Source organism: Eublepharis macularius, chromosome 8, assembly GCF_028583425.1.
Source record: "Eublepharis macularius isolate TG4126 chromosome 8, MPM_Emac_v1.0, whole genome shotgun sequence".
NCBI lineage: Eukaryota > Metazoa > Chordata > Lepidosauria > Squamata > Eublepharidae > Eublepharis > Eublepharis macularius.
The window spans coordinates 67,901,746-67,923,707 of NC_072797.1; the positions used below are offsets into that span (position 1 = coordinate 67,901,746).

Consider the following 21,962-nt stretch of genomic DNA (forward strand, 5'->3'; position numbering starts at 1 on the left):
CAGCAGCACCGACCCGCTGGTCGCGCGGAAGGCAGCTCTGAAGACGGGCGCCGGGGCTCGCCTGCTTCCTCCGCGTCCCACTCAGCGCCGCGCACCTTTGCGGGCGCGCGCCCTGCCTCCCTCGCGGCGTCTTCAGCCCCGGCCAGAGCGGCTCTCCTCAGGGCACCTGCGGCGGGGTCTCCTCTGCCCCCTGGGCAACGCCCCCCACTCTCCGGTGTGCACGCGCGCGTGAGCCGAGGGCGCGCGTGCTCCTCCTGCCACCGCTGCCACCTCCTCCTGCGCCTTTTGCTTCCAGTCGATCCGAGCGGCTCCGCCTGACGGCCGCCGCTACACCAGCCTAGAAGTTTGCCCGGCAGCTCCGGCTGCTTAGGCAGCCGCCCAGAGCCCCACTCGGAGCTGCAGCGCAGGGCCAGCCGCTAGCCCCTTGTGCGCTCTCTTGTCTCCTCAGCCCGACACCAGTGTCTTCAACCGCAGCATGCTGAAAGTCACCATGCCCTCTTCCTCGTCGTCTTCGTCGTCCGCTGCTTCGGGCCGGGCTCCGGGTGCTCCTCCTGCTGGCCCCGCCACCGCTGTCCCGGACTATTGGATCGATGGCTCCAACCGAGACATCTTGGCCGATTACTATGAGCTGGAGTCGGAGCTGGGACGGTAAGAAGGCGAGAGGCTGGCGTGCCGGAAGGCTGCAGGGCGAAGAGAGGGGCGGGGCGGGAGTCAATGAGAACAGTACCGGCGGCGGAGAAAGCCAGAAGCTGGGATGGGCACTGATCCGGGGTGCCAGGGGGTGGAGGGCGACCAGCCTTGGTCTGCCCAGGCGCGGCGCGTGTTCCTCGCCCAGGCATTCCTGGACAGAGCGTCGCGGGTAGGGTCGGTCTTGGGCGAGCCAAGGAAGGCAGAGCAAGGTGCAGGCTGGCTGTCGTGAGACAGGCCGGTGCAGGAGGCAGATCGGAGGGAGCAGAGCCCTGTTTGGTCCGGTGAAGGAGCAGAGGGCAGCGGACGAGGCGGAGAGCTCGTTGGCAGGCGGGCGAGGCGTTCCTAGACAGAGCAGGGAGGCGAGCGTTCTAAAGTAGGGCAAGCCTGGGAGCAGAACGGGGAAGGGGAATACCTCGGTAGAGCAAGAGGGGCAAGAATCTGGCCGGGGGGGGGGCGCAGACAGCGGGAGGTCAGTTGCCAGGGAAAGGATGCTCGGTTCCGGACAGGGTCAGGCAGGGGGATGTTCTAGAAGAGGCAGCCAATTGGAGATGGGGCTGCAGTTGTGGCGAGAGGCAGCCTCAGCATCTGGTGCCTTTTCTTTGTACCTGAGCTGGGGCGGGAGAACGCGGGTCATTTCGCCCTCAAACTTGGGTGAGTGTGCTGGGCAGGAGCCTCAAAAACCCCGTTCACACTGCTGCTAGAGGCTCTCCGGTTTCCTATGCCTTCCCACACTATTGATGGAAGGAACTGTAAACAGTGGAACTACTCCTCCCCGGTTGCTGTTGCCCCTTTCTTTGCCTGTGTAGGAGGCAGTATTGAAAGATTCACCATCTGTAGTGCTCTAATAGGAAATGAAGATCTGCATGGTTCTCCCTACAAGGGCAAGGATAATCAAGATTATTATTTCAGGTGTATTAAACTTCTTGTTCTGCAAGGCAAAAGACACTGAAAACTGAATTTAAATACTGGTTTGCTGTATTGGTTCTGCCAGTTACTGCTACAAAAGGGAAATGAATCATTTTAAAAGTGTTGAAAGCAAGAATAGTAAACCGATGGCCTGGTTCAAAGAAACAAAAAGCCTAGCACTAATTATCTTGGAAGAGGCTAGGTCTGCAGACTCCTCTCTTCTGTAATGTAAAGAAATGTTTTGCAAATACCATCTCAAGAGCATTGTTACTGAAGATAATTATTCAGCAGTAACAGCTGTTGCATACTTACTGCTTGACAGAGCAGTTTTGGGAATCCTGTGTTTCTAATGTTTTTTAGGTTAATATGCAACCTAAGCAGGAGATGGTGCAGATGTAGAAAACTGAGTGTTATAGGGAATTTTGTAGTGAACAGTAATCAATTTAAGTTGGTAGTTTAAATCATTGTAGTTATTAAGAAAAACAGTTTGGGACGTATGTCATCACACCATCCCTTTTTAATCAAAGGTGTATTCCATAAGGAGCAAGGGCTAGCATGATTTAAATGTGAAGCTGGTGAGGCACAAGTTGCATCCCTGTGCAACTTTACATGGGCTCAGGCTCTTGTTTAAACTGCTCTCTTTATTTACTTTATTTATAATCCACTTTTCTCCCCAATGGGGACTCAAAGTGGCATACAACCCTTTTCTTCATTTCATCTCTTTCATTTCATCTTTGTCATACCTCTGTGAGGTAGTTTAGGCTGAGTGACTGGCCCAAGGTCACCCAGCGAGACTTTGGAGTCCTAGATTCTAGTCTGATGCTTTAACTGCTACATCACACTGACTACCAAACAACCTGTGCTGCAACCACACAAAGCAACTGTGTGAGCTTAGTTTGCACGCTAGAGATCCATAGCCCATGAGGAGAGGATCAGGTTGTAATGGTCTAGCTTATTTGAAGATTTAGATCTCAAATTCTGGGTAAGCTTTTAGCTTTAGATAAGGTCGGAAAACAGATTCTCTCTTTGGAGAAACTGCTTGTCAGTACAAATAATTTGTAAATGGGTTTTTCTTGCTTAGCTCTTCCCTATCAAGACACACAGAGACAATCTTTAGAATTTAAATCTCTATTCTTTATTTATATAAACTCTAATCCTTTTACTTCAGCAAGATACTAAAATATAAAGTCATAATAAAATAAGTTCAATAGTTGATGAAAATATGCATGCAATAGAAAGTAAATCTCTTAGCATTTTTCAATTAAAGCTATGAATATTTAAAATCAGATCATCTTAGTGTACTATGAAATGCACTGAAATCTCAATAGAAACACAAATACATTTCTCACCTAAATCTTCTGCATGAGATTTCCTTAATCAAAATCCTAATTTCCTATCTTAGTGACATCCTTTTATAGCAGATGATATTTGCTCTCTGTTAAGACAGCTGTAAGATCTTTTACATGTGACAAAAATATCAAATATGATTGATCTTAGATTTAGCTGATTCTTCATATTTTCAATCATGTGATCTTTTGCTAAACCAATTTATGATGCTATTTCTGCACTGGCACGGATAAGACTGTACACATCTTTAGAAGATGTTAAAAAGATAGATGATCCTAGTAATTAAAGAATTATTAAACTACCTTTTCCAACTACTTTCAGTTAATTGTCAAAAAAATAAAAGAAACACCTGTGCTTTTCACAACTTTGCTAACAAACTACATTAATGGTTATACCATGTATTAAATGTTATATGAAGTTCATTAGAATACAAGTGTTTGTTTATTATTTGTTATTTATAGTCCGGACTGTACAGTCAATTTCAAGGACATTTCCATAAACAATACCATAGGGTAAATAAGCACAATTTTACAAAGACATAGCAGTAGTAAGAATCCAATATAGAGTCGAAGAAATGCTGAAGCAGAACATAAGGAATTCTAGGGCTAACATTAGATCACATGAAGCACAAGTCGCTCATAGGAGCACATATTTAAGACAACAGGTAGTACCTAAGGCAACATAGTGGAGAAGTCTATGGTCCTTAACTCATTAGCAAAGCATCTGAGAGCCCCTCCCTACAATACAAAAGCCTTTTTGAATAATTTGGTTTTGCATCATTTGCAGAAAGCTAGGAGAGTGGGGGCTCTCTTCCTCAGACAAGCTGTTCCACAGGGTAGGGGCCACCACAGAAAAAGCCTGTGTATGGGCTACTGTTGATTTCGCCCATGGGCAGGGTGGCACCTGCAGGAGACCCTGTTCAGATGAGCGAAGCTGCCGTGGAGGAACATAGGGAGGGAGGCGGTCCTGTAGGTATGCCAGGCCAAGGCATATAATTAAAATCTTATGTCTACAACAAGATTGCATTCTAATTAAGTATACATAGATATTGTGGCAGAGGTTGCAATGAGACCCTGATCCCCTACAAACCACACAGATTAGCTCTTTTACCTAACTAATACTCATATTTAAATCAGGCCTTATTTAATTGCCGAGCAACCATGAAAGAGCCATCTGGGGGTTGCAGTAAAGGAACCAGCATTCTAGTTGGTGTAGTGGTTAAGAGCGCGGGACTCTAATCTGGAGAACTGGGTTTGATTCCCCACTCCTCCACTTGAAGCCAGCTGGGTGACCTTGGGTCAGCCACAGCTCTCTGGAGCTCTCTCAGCCCCACCCACCTCACAGGGTGTTTTGTTGTGGGGATAATAATAACATACTTTGTAAACCACTCTGAGTAGGTGTTAAGTCATCCTGAAAGGCGGTATATAAATTGAATGTTATTACTATTATTAGTTAGGTGAAGGTGGGGCTATGAGTGCTTCTCACTCAGCTTTGTAAGTATTGTCATGTAAACTTTGTAGTACTCTAGTTTGAAAACATGGATAGGTTGAGTGGACAGTTTCCACTCTGTAAAGTGTGTTTCCTAAGGGACAAAAGAAGCAGAATGTGAGTGTCATGGAAGACTGTGAACGGAAAAGAAACAACATGTTGCAGTGCAAGAGGAAATATGTTTAGTAATATGTATCTGGAAATTTCAGCTAATAATCTTGATGACAACGTATCATTAATATCTGATACTTCAAAGCACAGGGAAATTAAATGACCAAGAACTCCAGTCAGTCATGGGAAAATGTCCCCTTGGTGAGTTGTGTTGCTTTCCTACCCTCTTTTCTGACACTTTCCTTACTGACTTCTTGCTGCTTCTACTGCAAGTGAGGATAGCACTAGAGTGGCTGTGCAGGTGTGCTCTCTCCCTTTACCCAGACTTCGAAAGAATATTAGACCTGCAAATACTGAAGTGAGAGGGTAATAAACAGCTGCTAGTGTGGGTGATGGCAAGGAAGGCAAAAGCCAATGGGGAGGTGAATCAGGAGATTGAAGGACCTATAGGAGCTGTAGGGGAGAGGCTAGGCAGGTGACCCTGGGAGAGGTATTTGACAGGCTGTGTCTACAGTCAAATAGATTTAAACATATTAAACAGAAAATAGGGGAATTCCGGCTCTCTGTGTCCAGTGTTTGACTGGCATGCTTCTAAAGTTAATGACCTGTAGTGTAAGGTGATAAAAAAAACCCTCTGAGATGTCTACAAAATTATTAGAGGTCAACCAAATGAATCTGGACATGAGAAGGATAGATATATAATTGAGGCAGAGTCTGTGTAGTGAAATCTGAGCTGGATAACTGCTTACAGCTATAAAACTGACTGGTATTATATTGGGTTTGTGGCGATGAATTTCTGGTGCTGAATTGGGTTTAATTATTAAGGATGTTCACAAACTTTCAGATGTGTAGAATAGGCTGTCAGAATGTTTGTGAATGAACCAGTGCTTAGCTCCCATGGCCCTTTCTTATGTGCTCAGCGTAACACAGATCACCACTTTGGGGGTCAGTAAGGTATTTTCCTCCAATACAGTTAGCCTTTTCTAATGGAAGAGGAAAGGGGAAAATTGCCTGTTCAGCTGGGATTACAGCCTCACACAGGCTGCTGAGAACACAGCTGGATCAGGGAAAAGTGCAAGGTGATAGGAAAGCCAATGGACAGTGTAACCAGAGGCAACGTTGCTGCAGAAGAGCGGCAGACAAGGTAAGGGATGGAGGGCCAAGCCAGAGTTAGTGCTTTTAAAGAGTTGGGTTCATGTTCTCTGCAGCTACACAGCAGCTGTTGGGAATTGGAGAGTCCAAATGGTCTCAAAATGCTTCTGGGATGAGGTATTCTGTACACATGAAGCACCAAAAATGGAGAAATAACTCCCCCCACAGTACTGTTTCTGCATGGGGAAATGACTTGGGAAAAGGCAGGAGTTCTTCCCCCTCAGAGCAGTGTTATGAGCCCATTTGGGCTCTTCTTTTTTAGAAGCCATTCCTGATAGCTGTGTGGGGAACCCAGACCCAATTCTTTAAAAACACTAATGTGTAGTTTGGCCCCAAGAATAGAAACCTGAATGGAAGGAAAATAAGAGAGAAGGTGACTTGACGGGAAAGGCAGAGGACACAGACCACTGTGGCAATTTCACATTTGTTTGAATTGGGCAGCCAAACATTTGGTTGCAGCCTTCTAGTTTGTAAGTCTCAGATATGTGGAAGAATACCTTGTTTATACAGGAGGACAGGAAAAATTAAGGTATGCCTTTGAAGAAAGACCATTTGTCCAGTACATAGGAATGGCTGAATGAATCTTTTCCCAGCTGAAAAGAAGAACCAGATGATTTGTACTCAAGTTTTACTGAGGAGGGGTAATTTCTCATAGCACACATGGAAAGTATTGCTGTTAGTAATAGAGGGAGAATGAGAATTCAGACTGCTTCTGTCCTGGTATGTTAATAGAATTAGGGGTAGATTTGAAGGTTTTGCTTAAGATTTTAGCCTTGTGCCTTGCATGTGGAGGGTAATAGTAATAAGGATATATCTGTAAGAAAGTTGACTTTTTGTTTTTGATACGTTTCCGTGGTTTTCATCCATTAAATAAAAGCCCTGTTCACAAGTTACAGTGAATACATGTACAATCCGTCTACAGTGTATACCTGATTGTTCTTTGTAAGTGCATTGAGAAATTCTTATGTTACAGTCAATACATGTACAGCTGAACGTGTTATACAAACCCCACATTTAACCAGGTACTAGTCCCCTGCTTAATTTATAAAATGAGTGCATGATAGCTCTTTCTTACAAGTAGGTGCACATATATACAAGCAGGATGTATGAGCATTCACTATAACATGTGGACAGATCAAACTAATATATTATTGTATAATTTGACCTGAACCATGAAGATTTTTATTTTTGGATATGAATTTTTTAATATGGAATAATCAGGCCATTCATGCAGATCCTGCAGTTTACATCAAATGTTACATTGAATAGATGAGCATACCTTCCTACTGTACATTTGGCATTTTCAGTTCATTCATTGTGTGAGCTAGCTCTGTGTAAGAATAATTACATATCCATATTTGGAAACTAGGAAATATTTTGGGCCATGTCTTTTGGGAAAATCAAGTCTTTAAAAACAGCATTAAGCAGAACATGGGGGACTGCCCTAAAGTGCAGAATTGAATTCTAATAAAAAGGTTATCATTCTGACAACAGAGTACTCTATTAGTGCTACTCTTGAGTAGCATTTCACAGTGACTGAATCTGAAAAGAAATTAGTGTATCTAAAATCACAGTAAAACAAACTACAGTGTTTGATGCCTGGTTAAAGTGCTACTGCTGTTCATCTTATTAAATCTGAATTTGTATTAATTTATTATGCTGGCAACTTAACAACAACATTTGTAAATGATATTATTACTCATTTCTAAAAGACATCTAAATTTAGGCAAAAGTGTAACATTTTACAGGAAAAAGCAAGTTTTTATGTATTTAAAAACGTTAAAATATGCAAGTGTGAAAGCTTTAAAAAACACTTGAAGTTAATGAAAAGAATAGCTTTACGAAATGGGCCGTTTCCACACGGCTTACCTGCTTGCGTTATGTCCCGGCAGATCGCACAAAAAACGTGGAAGATCGCGTTTTTTCGCGCGAAAAAACGCGATCTTCCGTGTTTCTTGTGCGATCTGCCGGGACATAACGCAAGCAGGTAAGCCGTGTGGAAATGACTATGGTTTTATCATTTCACCCTGTAGATAGCTTGGTCATCGAATTTTGTATCGTTTATTCCACATACGTAACTAATGTGAACTGGAACATTTCTGTAGTCTACCTGTATTAAACTAAGAAACTGTTCCACTATATATTTCGGTTTGCAAGGCAAATCTTTGCTTTATTCATCCAAGGAAAGATTAAAGTTTTATGAGCGAGGTTGGCAGAGTTTGTAAGTCATATTTTTAATGTTTTACATGGTTTCACAATATTGCCCTATACGTTTGCAATAAGATGTTAATATTTAAAGAAAATTTTGTTCTGGGAATATAGGTAACTGTATTAAGCATACATCTATCATATACTTTTACAATGAAGTTATTTCCTGCCAGTAAAACTGCGAAAAAAACATTGGATTTGCTCCAAGGTACCATCAGTAGAGCTGTGCTGATGGAATGGAACTTCCTTCTTCCTGCTGAACTCCCTGAAATTCTGTTTCTGATGACCCTCAGAAACAGTGTGGGCGCAAAGTGGAGTTTTGCACTGGAAGAGAGAATTGGTGAAAATTGGCTGCCTTCTGTTGATGGAAATATCTTACACCAGCAGAAAACAGCCATTGGAACCAACCCAGAATGAATACATTCTAGTAATGCTAAATACATCAAGAGCTCTGATTTGTTTCCCTTTCCACTCTGTCAAACCAGTTATAGCAGAGTGGAGTTTCACTATGCCAGACAAAGCTTAATAAAATCATAGGCTGTTTTTTCACTTGAGACTTGAGTTGGCTCCTAAAGCAAAGGTAAAAAGTTTATTGTCCGGAGTAGACTTTTTTCCTTTTGCATTTACTCCCACTTTAACAGCATTCATGCATAATACAGAAAGTTCAGGTAAAGTTCCAGAGTGCTTTGTTCCTAATGTCGCAGATAATAGGGTGCCACATAGACGAAACAGGTGCAACCAAGTGTTCCACAGTAAGAAAATTTTCCAGAAAACAAAGAAGCAACAGATGGCTCAGGCAAACAAATCAAGGCGAATAACCATGTAGGCCTCAGGAGCTTTCATTCAGACTCAAGCTCCAGCAGTACACGACATTTAGGTTTTTCCATTTCTAATTTCTAGTAAGGTTTTTCTTTGAAAAAAAGTGTGTTGCATAAAATGTGTATGCATGTGTGAGAAATGTGTGAATTCTTTCCCTCGTGCCACTTTAGAACTTTTTTTTTTAAATGATGGGTGGACCAAAATAAATTCATATATGTTTTGCAATTATTTGATTTTGCAATCGCATTCTAAAAGGTTTTGGTAATCTGGAGAAGGAAGATTTTGGAGGAGAAAATCTGGGGAGAGAAATAAGGTAATGAAGTGGGTTGAATCATAGCTTGCTTCCTTTGATATCACTGTGGGTCCTCTGTTCTTGTATCCCGCATTTTACGGTATTGTGGCCTTTCTGATCCTGTATTGCATTGCTGCTCTGTTTTTTCTTCAAAAGAGCTTGTATGTACACCCACACTGTTAAACATAATAGTTTAATATAGAAAAAAATTGAGAAGGCATTAATAAACCCTTTCCCCAAAACTTGTCACGTTCACTAGAGAAGAGGGTGATTAGGAAAATATTGATTGGACAACCTGGAAGTGACACATATAGGCTAGTCAGTAGTCAGACACTGTCAGATGGGTAGTATGAACCAGCATTCAGAGTAGTAAGTGAGGGGGTGTCTTGTGGGTAAGGTGGGCGGCACAAAGCCTCAGAGATGACTTATTTGGATTAAAAAGGCTACAACTTTATTGGTTTACAGCTTATGGAGCTTTGACGTAGCACAGGGCATGGATCCCAGCATTGGCTGACCTACCTGCTAGTTAATGATCCCCTCAATCCTTCAGCCTGCTTGCTGAAGGGAGGAACCACAGGATGACAGGCTCTTGGGATTCCACGTGGGTGCAAATCTCTGTGTAGATCCCCCTACCACCTGAGAGTGTGCATGCCTTGACAGCCCCTGACTGGGTTTGTTCCTTCAGTGCAGCACCCCTAAGATCCCTTAAGAGGATCCCCAAGTATGGGGAAACTGGGCTTGCAGGCCCTATTTCCCCCCAAAAGGATCTGTGCCCAATGCCAAAATCGCCCCTACCCAAAATTGTGTGAGATAGAATAGACCAAAGTATAAAATAATACCCCAAACACATTACTGTTCCTGAAAAGCAACTGCCCAATAGGAAATTCCCAAAGCCAAGAACCATTACAAACAAACTGCAATTCTCAGAAATGAGGGTGGGATGGGTGGGAAGCTGGCTCAGGAGCAGAGTGTGGGGAGTCCAGACAGATCTGATATATTCCTGGCAGGCAGAGCAGAAGGAAGACTGCTGGTGATTTTGAATCTGGGGCTGCCCACACCGCCCCACAGAGGCAAATGGGAGCGTCCAGGCCCCAAGAATGATGATGGCTGAAGCGTGCTCATACCCCTCACCCCGTGGACCGCAAATGGAATCACAGGTAAATCCAGTGCTGGATACTTCTCCACTTGCTAGACGGGTGGACTGAAAATGTCTGCCCTGTGGTAATATACATCAGTTGAAACAGAGAAGGTTCTCTAGTGATTATTAAAGTGCTTAAAATGCACATGCTTTCAGCCTACAGCTCTGTTCTGTGCTGGTTTCTGGAAAGTTTCCAGAAGTTGCTTAAATAGATCTGAATTATTGTGTTTTAGAATTTAACTTAATATATATTGTAAGAGATGGGATAAGCCAACCTGCTCTGAGAGCACTCAGCCTATTGGACCCCTCACCAGCCTTAATTAGGATATACTGCAGTCATTTTGGACTAGGTAATATAGGTTGCAACTCCTCTTCTGCACTCTCCAGACAGATTCTTGTACAAAATACAAAATTATCCATGCTCAGGAGCTACATTAGGGGCTAGATCCAACGTGGTGGCTTAATTTTAAAGACTTCTTATGGCATACTAGTGTGGCCCAGCACTAGGAATCCCTGCACTCTCTCCATTATGCTCTGGTTGTGAGCTTTCCTGGGGCATCTCACAGGCCATGTGAGAAGTGGAGTATGGGCTCAAATGAACTGTTTGGTCTGATGCAGTTCTTTTACTTTAGAGTTTTAATTTGTGTTTCCAAAAAACCATGGTATTTATATCTGTTAAGTTGCTGTTGATGGCATCTTATTACAGGCTTGTTTGTCAGACATTTATTGGCTGTTGATTGTATTGATTTACACTGTGGTAATGTGTCTTGAATAGCAGTGAGAAAGGTGGACAATAAATAAATAAATAAATAAATAAATAAATAAATAAATAAAATTTTGTTTAATTTAAAAGAAAAAACTTTTTCTGCCTAGCACCACAACAGTCAGAAAAGTTATTGCATTGCATTTTAAAAATAATCCATGAAGCCTAAAAAGACTTTCTTCAGGTTAATGTAAAGAAGCCATTTTCAAATTATGGCTATCCAATTACATTTATGTAATTTTATGTTACAATTTATACTCTCAGGTATTTTTCTAAGTGTCTGCCAGCCAAAACAATCTTTTAAGTGTCTTTGGTTCTAGAACCATGTATAAAATACGTTTGAATTTTCTTCAGTAATTCCAGCTGTAGTTCCTATATTGTTGTCTTCATGTGGATAAACAATGGATTTACAATTCAGCCCAAATCTTCAAATACAAACAATAGCATCCCCTACACTTGGCCTGGAATGAAAGATCCCAAATTATCCCTTTGTGCATTCTCTGGCTTGTGCAGAGAACTCTGTAAAGGGGTCTCATTTCTTGCTTGTGCTGAACTTTGGCAGAAGTGACGAGAACCTGCTAGGAAAGAAGAAATAACAGACAGTATCTTTAGATAATTCGTTTTCTTGCCCAGCACTGATGATAGTCAAACCATTGTGACAAAGATTAAAATAGCCCTGGAGTCACAAATAAGAATGTAAATGTACTGTATAAAAATATTTAACCTAGTTCTAGACCGTCATATGGTCTCACTGTGCCAATGTCCTGCTAACATTGGGGTAGCTCATACTAGATTTCAACAATCAAAAACAATTCCACTTTATGAAACACTACAAGAGTCCATGGTGAAACTGTTGAAATCTACTTGTCGTAGACTGGTATGCTGATGATGCCTTCATGTTAATCCACACACTGACTCCAGCATATTTCCATGAAGTTTTCTGCTTTCCCATGTGCTAATGTCCATGCACACATGCACACACATACAAAATGAGGAAGACAAAGATGCAATACAATATGCTGAATGTTGTGTATCACTGTGGCACATATAATAGGATCTCTGTAACATACACCAAGGTTCTCTACAGTTGGAAGTTCAAATCCCCTTAGGTCACACAAAAATACAAACAGCTGCCATCTGCCCTTGTGACACTGGGAACATCCATCCCCTATTCATAACAGACCTATCCTTGATGAGTGTCTAATCCCTTTCTAAAGTCATCCATGTTAGTGGCAATCAATACAGCCACTGACAGTGAAGTCCACAATTTAATTACTAATTGAGTATAGAAGGTCCCCCCCCCCCTTTTCTCTGTCCTGAATGTATTGCTTGGGGTGCCCCCAATTTCATGTATTTTTGTAGAACATACTGGCATAGTCAGCCAGGGGACAGAGTGCAGAGGCCAGTCACAACCAGGAAGCAAAGAATAAACAGTCCAGTTCAAGGGTCAGCATTCCACAGAAGCCACAAATCAGGTCCAATCCAAGGGTCAGAGTTCCAGAGAAGCCAAGAATCAAGTACAGTCCAAGAGCCAGAGTCCCAGAGAAGCAAGAGTCAGGTCCAGCCCAATGGTCAGCATTTGCACACTCACAAAACCAGCAGAACAACCATATACTTGTTGCTTCCACAACTTGCTGCTCCTTCCAGCCATTTTTATGGTAAAGTGTTAATGAGCAAAACTGTCAGTCAATTACTAGGCAGATATCCTGAACTTACTCATTCATCCTGACCATTTGCCAGTTGCTGCTGACTCATGAGTCGGGCACTCCTGCTGCATTCTTGAAGCTCTACCCATCTCTGACAGAGCTGGTGCTGCAAGGGTGTCGGTGAAGAGGGAGGGGAGGAGTGGCCTTCTGCAGCCTTATTGGCTGCATCAGCTGGGTCTCTTACAGCTGATGGCTGTGCTGGTTGATTAGCTGGCAATTGCTCTTCATCAGATTCAAGGTCAGCTGCAGCTGGGTCAGTTGGGGGGCGGGGTGAACTGCAGGCAGCTCTTTGTCTGATGACTCTTCACTGAGTATAGGATAAGGCTGACTCATGATATAGAAGGAGAAAAAGGGTTTTCTATCCATCTCCACCCCATTTGTAATTTTATAAACCTTCATAAAGACCCCCTCCCCATTTGTCTTTTTTCTAACCTGAAAAGTCACAGACTCTTTTTGCCTTTCCTTATAGAAAAGGTATCTGACACATTAATCACCTTTGTTGATCTCTTTTGCATTTTCTCTGTAGTGACCAGAATTGTACTAAATATTGCAAATAAGGCTGCACCGTAAATCTATACAGTGACATTAAAATATTGGTTGTTTTGTGTAAAGTTAGAATTTTGTGTTTCATTATGCATCACGTTGCCTATATTGAACTTCATGTGACCCATTGTCAACCAGTTTAGAGAAACACCTGCAGTTCTCACAGTCCACTCTGTTTTTCACAATTCTGCATTATTTGGCATTATCTACAAACCTGGCCACTAGATCAGATATTAACTACAAACTATAGGCCAATATCACTACTAAATAATAACTATAGGTTGTTTACAACGATTCTCGTTGGACAATTTGAAGCAGTTCTACAGGACATTATTAATGAAGACCAAAGTTGATTTTTGCCTAGGAGGCAGTTGAGAGATAACGTTAAAGCAGTATTGGATTTTCTAGAATATCTGGAAAAACATAATGAGAAACAAGCAGCTTTGATTTTTTTTAGATGCAGAGAAGATCTTTGACAATTTAAATTGTAATTTTAAGTTCAGAGTCTTAGAGGATATGGATTTTGTAGAAAAATTTATAATTTGGGTAAAATCAATTTATACGTATCAATAAGCTCAAATAGTCTGTTGACCAAACCATGTGGAGTACAAAGAGGTACAAGACAAGGTTGCCCACTGTCATCATTGCTGTTTATACTTGTTCTGGAAGTTTTGAATTGAGATATAAGACAACATGAAAGAATTTGAGGAATAAAGGTTAAAAAGAAGACTTACAAATTAAGAGCTTTTGCTGATGATTTGGCATTGGCTTTGGAGTACCCTCTTAAGGGAATTAAAATGTTGATGATCAAATTGAAAGAATTTAGTATAGTAGTGGGTTTTAAGGTTAACAAAAAGACAAAAGTGTTAACAAAAGTATGAAAATCCAGGATCAATTGAAACTGGAAAACAAAACAGGTTATGTGGTGGACATGTAAGAAGGCAAGAAGATATTGAGGGCAAGAAGATATTGGATAAAATACATGAAGAGATGCAAAAGATATTAAAGTTTTGCTTTGAGTTTAATCTGAAAAATATGTTATTAAATGTCTTACTGAGTAATATCAAAGCACATGGTGACCTTTTAAAGTATGTGGTAACAGCTACGAGAGTTGCATATGCAGCAAAATGTGGATAAAAGGATTAAAATTTACATTAAGTTCCAGTCTGAAGGAGAATTTCTATAAGATGATGTATCGATGGTATATAACTTCTGACAAATTGGCTTGAATGTATGATGGTATCTCGGATTTATGCTGGAAATGTGCTCAACATGAAAGATGGTTTTTCACATGTGGTGATCTTGTAAGAAAGCAAAGACCTTTTGGAAACAAATGCATTTATTACTGCAAGGCAAGATTACAGTTCAACTGAAGACAGAGACTTTTTTATTGGGAATTATGGACAGTCAGTTGGAAAGTTGTGTTGGTGCTTCCTTTTTATATATGACTAGCTTGTTACCTGTGCTTCGCTATTGTATTTAACTACTTTAAATCCAGTTATAATACTTATGAGTATGTAACATTTTTTGGTTTGTGGGTTTTTTTTTCAGTTGGTTTTGTAGTATAATTGCATAGTACCAGAGCTTCACAAAGGTGTTCAGTTAAAGCGAATCGTGTTGGTGCCGAAAACTGATGAAGTGAATTTTGAAATGTAACATTTATTGAAGAGATTTTTAAAAGGAAAAGATTGAAGTGCAATAAATAAAGTGAAAAATACGTACAACCTTTTTTCTTTACTGAAGGACCTCTTTGTAGACCTCATTGGTGGTTTCCCCCTCAGGTGCTAGGGTCACCAGGCTGCTGGGTGAGCTCACTCTGGAGCAGGCCATGTAGAAATAAATAAATAAATAGAACTGCCCATGTAAGAAGCAGTCCTCCCTCAAGTTAGTTCCTGTCATCTTCAGTGTCTGCCCCTGGGACTTGTTGATCATCATAGCAAAGCAGACCTTGAGGGGGAACTGCAGTCTCTTGAAGAGGTTATCTGGTGGTATGAGTGGTATGTATGGTATGAACACCGACTCCCCCTGAGCACTGCCAGTGAACAATGTGGCCTCAATAACGTTCCTGTGGAGGGCTTTCACTCGCAGTCTGGTGCCATTGCAGTTTGGGTGGGCTGAGGTTCTGGAGCAGCATAACTGGAGCCCCCACTTTGAGAAGAAGCTTGTGGGCTGGGAAGCCAGGAGGATTGAGTGTGTTGAGGAACTCCGCAGGGCAATGGACCACGTCATCCATTTGCACCACTGAGTCCTCAGATCTGTGCTCCATTTCTGCCCCTTTGAGGGAGTTAAGTTGTGTTTTATTAATGATGGCAGCCTTGTTGTTCTTGGAGGTCAGAATGGCACACTTGCACAGCCAGTTCATGGACTTCTCTGTGATAGTGGCAATATCAGGGTATATCATGGCTGTTAGATTTGCTAGGGTCGTCACTACTGTGCCCAGGCCTGCAGGGATGGTCACCTTTCCCTTGGACTCGAGATACTCTCCATCCCCTATTTTTAGTAGGTGTTCAGAGAATTCCTCAGTGGACACCTCACCTCTCAAGTGGACCCTCATGGTCTTTCTTAGAGTTTCCTGATGAGGGGCCACAGATACGACACCTAGACAACACGGTAACCTCATCAGCTTGAGTTCCCCTTGGAACTACTGGCAGAGTCTGCCAGAAGTCTCCAGCTCGCTGCACAGTGACTCCTCCCCATCACTCTCTTGTTGCCCCTGACATCTTTGTGCGCCATGGTGCTCTCATCCCAAACAATGAGCTTACAGTTCCACAGCACTTGGGCCATGTTGCTTTGTTTTGAGGTGCTGAACAGGGGTGTTACTGCATGGACGAGGTTAAGAGATAGCTTGAAGGTAGTGAAGAATCATCTGCCATGCCTGAGTGAGCCTTGACCTTCAATGGAAGTGAGCGCCTCTCTACTCATCTTCCAGGATTGCTTTGCTCATAGAGAAACTCTGCCGCTCTGTGCACCTCAGGGTGATCTTGCTGGTACTTGGTCACTGCTGCTTGGTGCACTGCAGGAGTAGGATGTGCATATTTCTTTGCTGCATCTCTAAGTTGCTTCCTCTTTTTAGCATTGGTGTATCTTGTACGACATCTGCCAGGAGGCTTCTTGGCAGTGGTAAGAGGCGATGGCTGCGAGAGGTGTGAAGTGGAGTTGGACTGAAGGAAGGGTGGTGTGGTGGGCACTTTGGCAGGTTCATGTGAGAGGCTCACATCGAAATGGCCCCTAGAAATGTTGTGCACCATCTCCCCATGAACATTTAAAAACTCAGTGGCCATGCTGACTTTTATATAAAATCCCTATTCAGGAGTCTTGTGCTGTCTTTCTTTAACTGTCTGCGGTTTCCTTTACCTGACATTTACCTCAGAACACAGAGTTCCACAGCTGACCCATCAGGCGGTGGGGGTGCAAGCAGGCAGGAGCCTGCCAGCCACACAGGAAAGGCAGGCCCCACAGGGAGATTTGCAACCCTAGACTAGCAGGTGTATTTTTAACTCAGGACTCATTCAGTGACTCCCAACAGCAACTGCATACTGTTTAGAATGTTGGGGTGATGATCAATCAGGCTGCATATGCAAATAACCTCAGGGAAGAGTGGCTGGTTGGCAGTTGGCGGGAGGGGGGAGCAGCCTGCCAGCCACACAGGAAAGCTGTACCCCAATGGGAAAACACATTTTACCCCTTTTTACCCCCTTAGGGGGTGGATTTCTTAAAATCCCTTCTTAGTGAGTCTTTACATCACGAAAGGAACGTTCTCCCCAAATTCCATGTTTCTAGGTCCAGGGATTTGGGCTGGGCGTTGATGAGTCAGTTAGGACACTTTGTATATATAGATTACAGTAGCAAGACTACTGTATGTACAGAAGTGGAAGAGTTTGATACTGCCTACATTGGAGGAATGCTTGACAAATGTGTTGGAATTGGAAATGGTGGCAAAACTTACTATATTCATTAGAAAAAAGTCAATAAGTCATTTGTTGATTGATGGAATCCCTTCATAGATTTTTTATATGACATAAATAATAATGATTTGATGATTTGTGGATTTATGGAGTAAGCAATTTGGACATTAGAAAAAAGAGAGCTTTTAGTGATTACTTGGAGTGAGTATAAATTTGAAGATGGTACCAATATTTGTTGTGGAGAAAATTGGAAGCCCTTTTAGTTTATATAGGGTTTTTTTCTTTTGTTGTTGTTTCTTTTTATTGCTTGTATGTGGTGTCATTTCTGTATGTTGGTTGTGTTTCGTTTATTAGTTTTTTTGTGTAATTGTAGTTTTTATGATTGATCCTGAATTATATAAAACAATTAAACAAGCCCTGGTTCACCCAGGTGAAGTCACCCAGTCTTACATTTTCTACTTCAGTCACCTTCCTTATTTTCTTCCCTATCTTGGTATCTGCCTTGTGGCTTTGATAAGGGGGGCAATTGTACACCCCCAATTTTAAGTTTAAAAAGTATGTTTTTTATGTTGTAAGGGAGTAATGGATTTCTTTTCAGCAAGAAAACAAACTGTATTACAATAATGCATGGTTTTAATGTCTTGGTTGTTTTATATGCAGAACACTTTTAAAAAGAGAGCCAGCTGCAGTTTCCAGTGGCAGTTAAATAATTTTGCTGATTTTATCCACAGTTTGCTATTTTGCTTCTCTTTCTCACAGATGAAAGATAAAGTAGTGGAATTATATAGTTAAACACAAGGATTTAAAATAGCCAAACTAAAAGCCAAACCAACTGCAGGTGTGTGGTGCAGAAAGCAGAGCAGTTATTTAAAACAGTTGTATGGAGGTGGTTTTGAGGAGGCTGGGTAGCAATAGAGGTCTTGAAGTGTCTACTGTGAAGTGTAGCAGTATTTATTTACTGTCATTCAAAACCATCATAACTCTGCTAAACTTAGAAACATTCCCACATAGCCTACTGATGGGAGTGCCCACATCTTTCTTTTAGTAAGGCATGATTAAATGAGGGTGTTGAACTTTTAAAGCTTTTTTTGTATTTGAGATAAACTTTAAAACTCTTCTTCTATTGCTACTGTAGATTATGTAAAACTATTGAAGGAGATTTTAGACATTCTAGTGTAAAATTTCAGCTACTTGTTCTAATTAGTGTTGTCATTGTATGGTCAATGGGCTAGTCTATGCCATCAGCAAAATCTACTGAGAGAGGTTTCTTGGGATGTACCATAGATGTGGAGGTGGCATGCTTGAAAAATCCTTGAGAGGGGGATTCCTGGACATAGAAAAGCAGCATCATAGGGTTGCCAGCCACCAGGTGGTACCTGGAGATCTCCTGGAATTACAACTAATCTCCAGGGAACAGAGACAAGTTCCCCTGGGGGAAATGACTGCTATGAAGGGTGAACTCTATGGAATTATACCCCATTTAAGCCCCTCTGCTCCCCAAACCCCATCCTCTCCAGAATCCACTCCCAAAATCTCCAGAAAATTCCCAGCCTGGACCTGGCAACCTTGGCAGTATGTGAAGCATATTGGTTGAGCCTTGACTTTTCCCTGGCATGTTATTTTGTCCGTATACAGGGAGCTTTTTCAGGGGCGGAGTGAATATTGAAAAACACAACCTCCAATCACACTCCTTTGGCGAGGAAGTCATTATTCATGTTAATTCATGTTTATTTTGTATTAGAATAATCATTTATTTTTGAGGATGTTTATATACTTTTAAACTATTTACCTGTCTCTTTGAAACAAACTGATGGTGAACAGAAGTGGACCCCCTGTGCCCTTATAATCACTAAAGTACTACAGCATTGGAAAGACAAAAGCCCACTTCCTGTAATTCATTGGATTGAGAACCAAACTTAAACCACATTTGAATGCATCACATATAGATTGCAATTGCTTATGGATTTATTTTTGTATAATTGGAGACCTTTTATAGAAGCTTATGTGTAGATCTGCCAGCTTTGTTTTTGTCTATTTTAAAAATAAAAAAAAATACGGAGATAGGAGCCATGAATGGACAAAACAGATCTTTCTACACACTTGAAAAATGCCCCGTTTGCAGAAAAACCTGCTCAGTGGGTTTGAAGGAGAGAAGGATATAGGGAATGGAGACTGCTAGGAGGAGGAAAAGAGGAAACAGTGTGGGGAAAGTGATAAAGGGAAAAGTGAAGTACCCCTTACATGTCCTTGAAAGTTCTCTGCTATGCAACTGGGCATGGCTCAACCAGCACCCATTGGAGAGGACGTTGAGTCTGCTCCACCGGCACGAGGCTTCCAGGACGACCGTTACGAGCCTGTTGGCAGGCTTGGTTTGTCAGGGCCCTTGGGGGTTGGGGGGCCCTGTGCTTCAGCCCTCCGCGCAGCCTTTCTGCGGCTCTTTTTGGGGCCGTTTCGCGGCTGCCGGTGTGCTTCGCCCGCCTGCCCCGTTTGCGCGCGGCCTTTCCCGCTAAGGGTGAGGCGGCTGCGCCGGCGCCCACTCGTTTGCGCGCGGCCTTTCCCGCGGGTGGCGAGGCGGCCGCGCCGACGCCCGCTCGTTTACGAGCGGCTTTTCTCGCTGGGGGCGAGGCGGCCGGGCCGGCTCCCGCTCGTTCGCGAGCGGCTTTCCTCGCTGGGGGCGAGGCTGCTGTGCCGGCGCCCGCTCGTCGGTGGCAATTTCTTCCCGCCCGCGGGTGTGGCGGCCGCACCGGCGCACGCCCGTTAGTGCGCCGTTCCTCCCGCCAGCGGGCGAGGCGGCGCCGGCGCTCGCGCTCGCGCGACAGCTTCCCGCTGCTGGGCGCCTGGGGCTTTGCCTTTTCGTGGCCCCGGGCTTTTCTGGCTGCGGCCGGGGTGTGGGGCAGCGAGAAGGCCCCCCCCCTCCCCGCTTGCCGCACATGCGAGAGGGTAGCGCCTTGGCCATTCCACGCCGGCACCAATTAAGAAAGCTAGGTGGCGGCGGCCATTTAAGAAAGCTAGGGGGCGGCAGCCATTTTGTAGCTGGGCAGCTAGGGGGCGGCAGCCATTTTGTAGGTGGGCAGGTTGTTGCCACAGATTCTTCCCCCTCTCCCTCCCCACCAGCGTTAGTCATCCCGAGGGAATTTCTCCCTTCCCCTGCTTACTAGGTGCTGCGCTTTCCCCATACAGGGGAGCGCTAAGCAGGATGGGTCCAAAGAAGGGGACTGGCACCAAGAAGGGCAAACAGCCCGCGCCACGCCCTCCCAAACGGCCGGCGGTAGCCTTATCGTCTGATGAGGAGGGCGAGGGGCCGCTACGGCGAGAGATTTTTGCTAGGCTTGCCGCCTTAGAGCACGCTAGGATGCCCTCCTTGGGGGGCGCAGGTCAGGCAACTAAGAGGCCTGTACGAGCTGCCTCGCGGTCTTCGTCTATGGCTGATATTCTCTCTCGTTTGTCTGCCTTGGAGGGAACATCTGATGGTACTGCGGCGGTGGCTGGGGCGATGCCGGAGACAGCAGCCGCCGGGCCAGTTGCAGAGGAGGATGTGGTTGCAGCAGCTGCAGCAGAGATAGAGGGTAGCTGGCCAGCAGAGGCGGGGCAGCTGGCTCTGGTCGTACAGCCTCCTGAAGTAGAGGGTAAGTGCGCCTGGCACCACCAGGCTTCGTCCTGGCCCTGGGCGCAGGGGTCTCAGGCATCTCAGCATAATGCTTACACGATGCAGCAGAGTGCTTACCCACAGGTGTCCCAGGCACCACAGCATAATGCCTATACTGCACAACACGGTTGCACACAGGACGCTCATAGGCCATACGATTGGGCACATGGGTTCCAGTCGCCGGGGTCTGGTCAGATGACAGGGACGTCTGGCTGGCTTGCACCATCTGTTCAGCCGGCCGGGGGCATGGGTTCAGTCCCCCCAGGGGGTAGTTATTTAGGATCGCCTTGGAGCAACTATGGGACAGTGCCCTACCGGGCCTTACCTATGGGGGACACAGCTATGCCGATCGGCGATCACCTTACTCCCGCAATGCGTGAGAGGATATTGCGGGGAGAATATGTAGACGTCTTTACCCTTCTCTTCAGGGACCTGGAGAAGAGGGATAAGGAGGATCTGGAAGACAGAGACAAGGAGCGCCTTAAGCGCCGTAAGATCGATAGGACCTGGGCCAATTGGTTACCTGGTTTCCTGATATATGCGGGCGTGATTGCTAGGGTCCAGCCTGGGAGAGCCGCCCCGCTTTTCCAGTATATGGACATAGTGTATAGGGCATATGTGGACTTCGGCGGTGCAGCGTGGCTGCGATACGACGAAGAATTTAGAATGAAGGCGGCACTTAATCCGTCACTGCCATGGGACCAGGTGCATCATCACCTCTGGATACAGGTCATGACCCCGACTAAATTTGGTTCCGGGGAACGGTCGGATAGCGGCCATGTAGTACAGCGATCAGGGTTTGGGCTGTCTGGTTCCGTTGCTGCTATTTCGGGCCCCCGCACATTCGCGGGGCAGTCGGTTCAGCCCCGACTGCTTTGCTTTGAGTTTACCTCGCGGGGGTCCTGCAGCAGGAAGAATTGCCGCTACGGGCATGAGTGCCCCATCTGCCGGGGGCCTCACGCCCTTAATGTGTGTAAGAAACAGAAGCCCTTCAGTAAAAAGGGGGGCGGATTTGGGGGGCAACAGGGCCCTGGAAAAGGGCCCCAGCCCCATAAAGGTGAGGGTACTTGAAGCCATGTTGGCGGATTACCCCAGACGGACTGATGCCCGGTTTCTGTTGGATGGTTTTTTGTTAGGTTTCCGCATTCCGTTTCAAGGACCTCGATCTTCCTTTATGTCTGCCAACCTACGTTCTGTGGCGGGCATGGAGGAGATAGTGCGGGACAAAATTGCAAGGGAATGTTTGGA

General features: G+C 44.2%; 1 protein-coding gene across 1 annotated transcript in view; it reads left to right on the plus strand.

Moving 5' to 3' along the window:
* Positions 1-475: 475 nt before the first annotated feature.
* CAMK4 (calcium/calmodulin dependent protein kinase IV) overlaps positions 476-21,962 on the plus strand; it is a 184,687-nt gene continuing 163,200 nt past the window's right edge. Inside the window, exon 1 of the mRNA XM_054986096.1 lies at positions 476-648. Within this exon, the coding sequence (XP_054842071.1) occupies positions 476-648 (173 nt within the window). The remainder of the gene's footprint in view (positions 649-21,962) is intronic.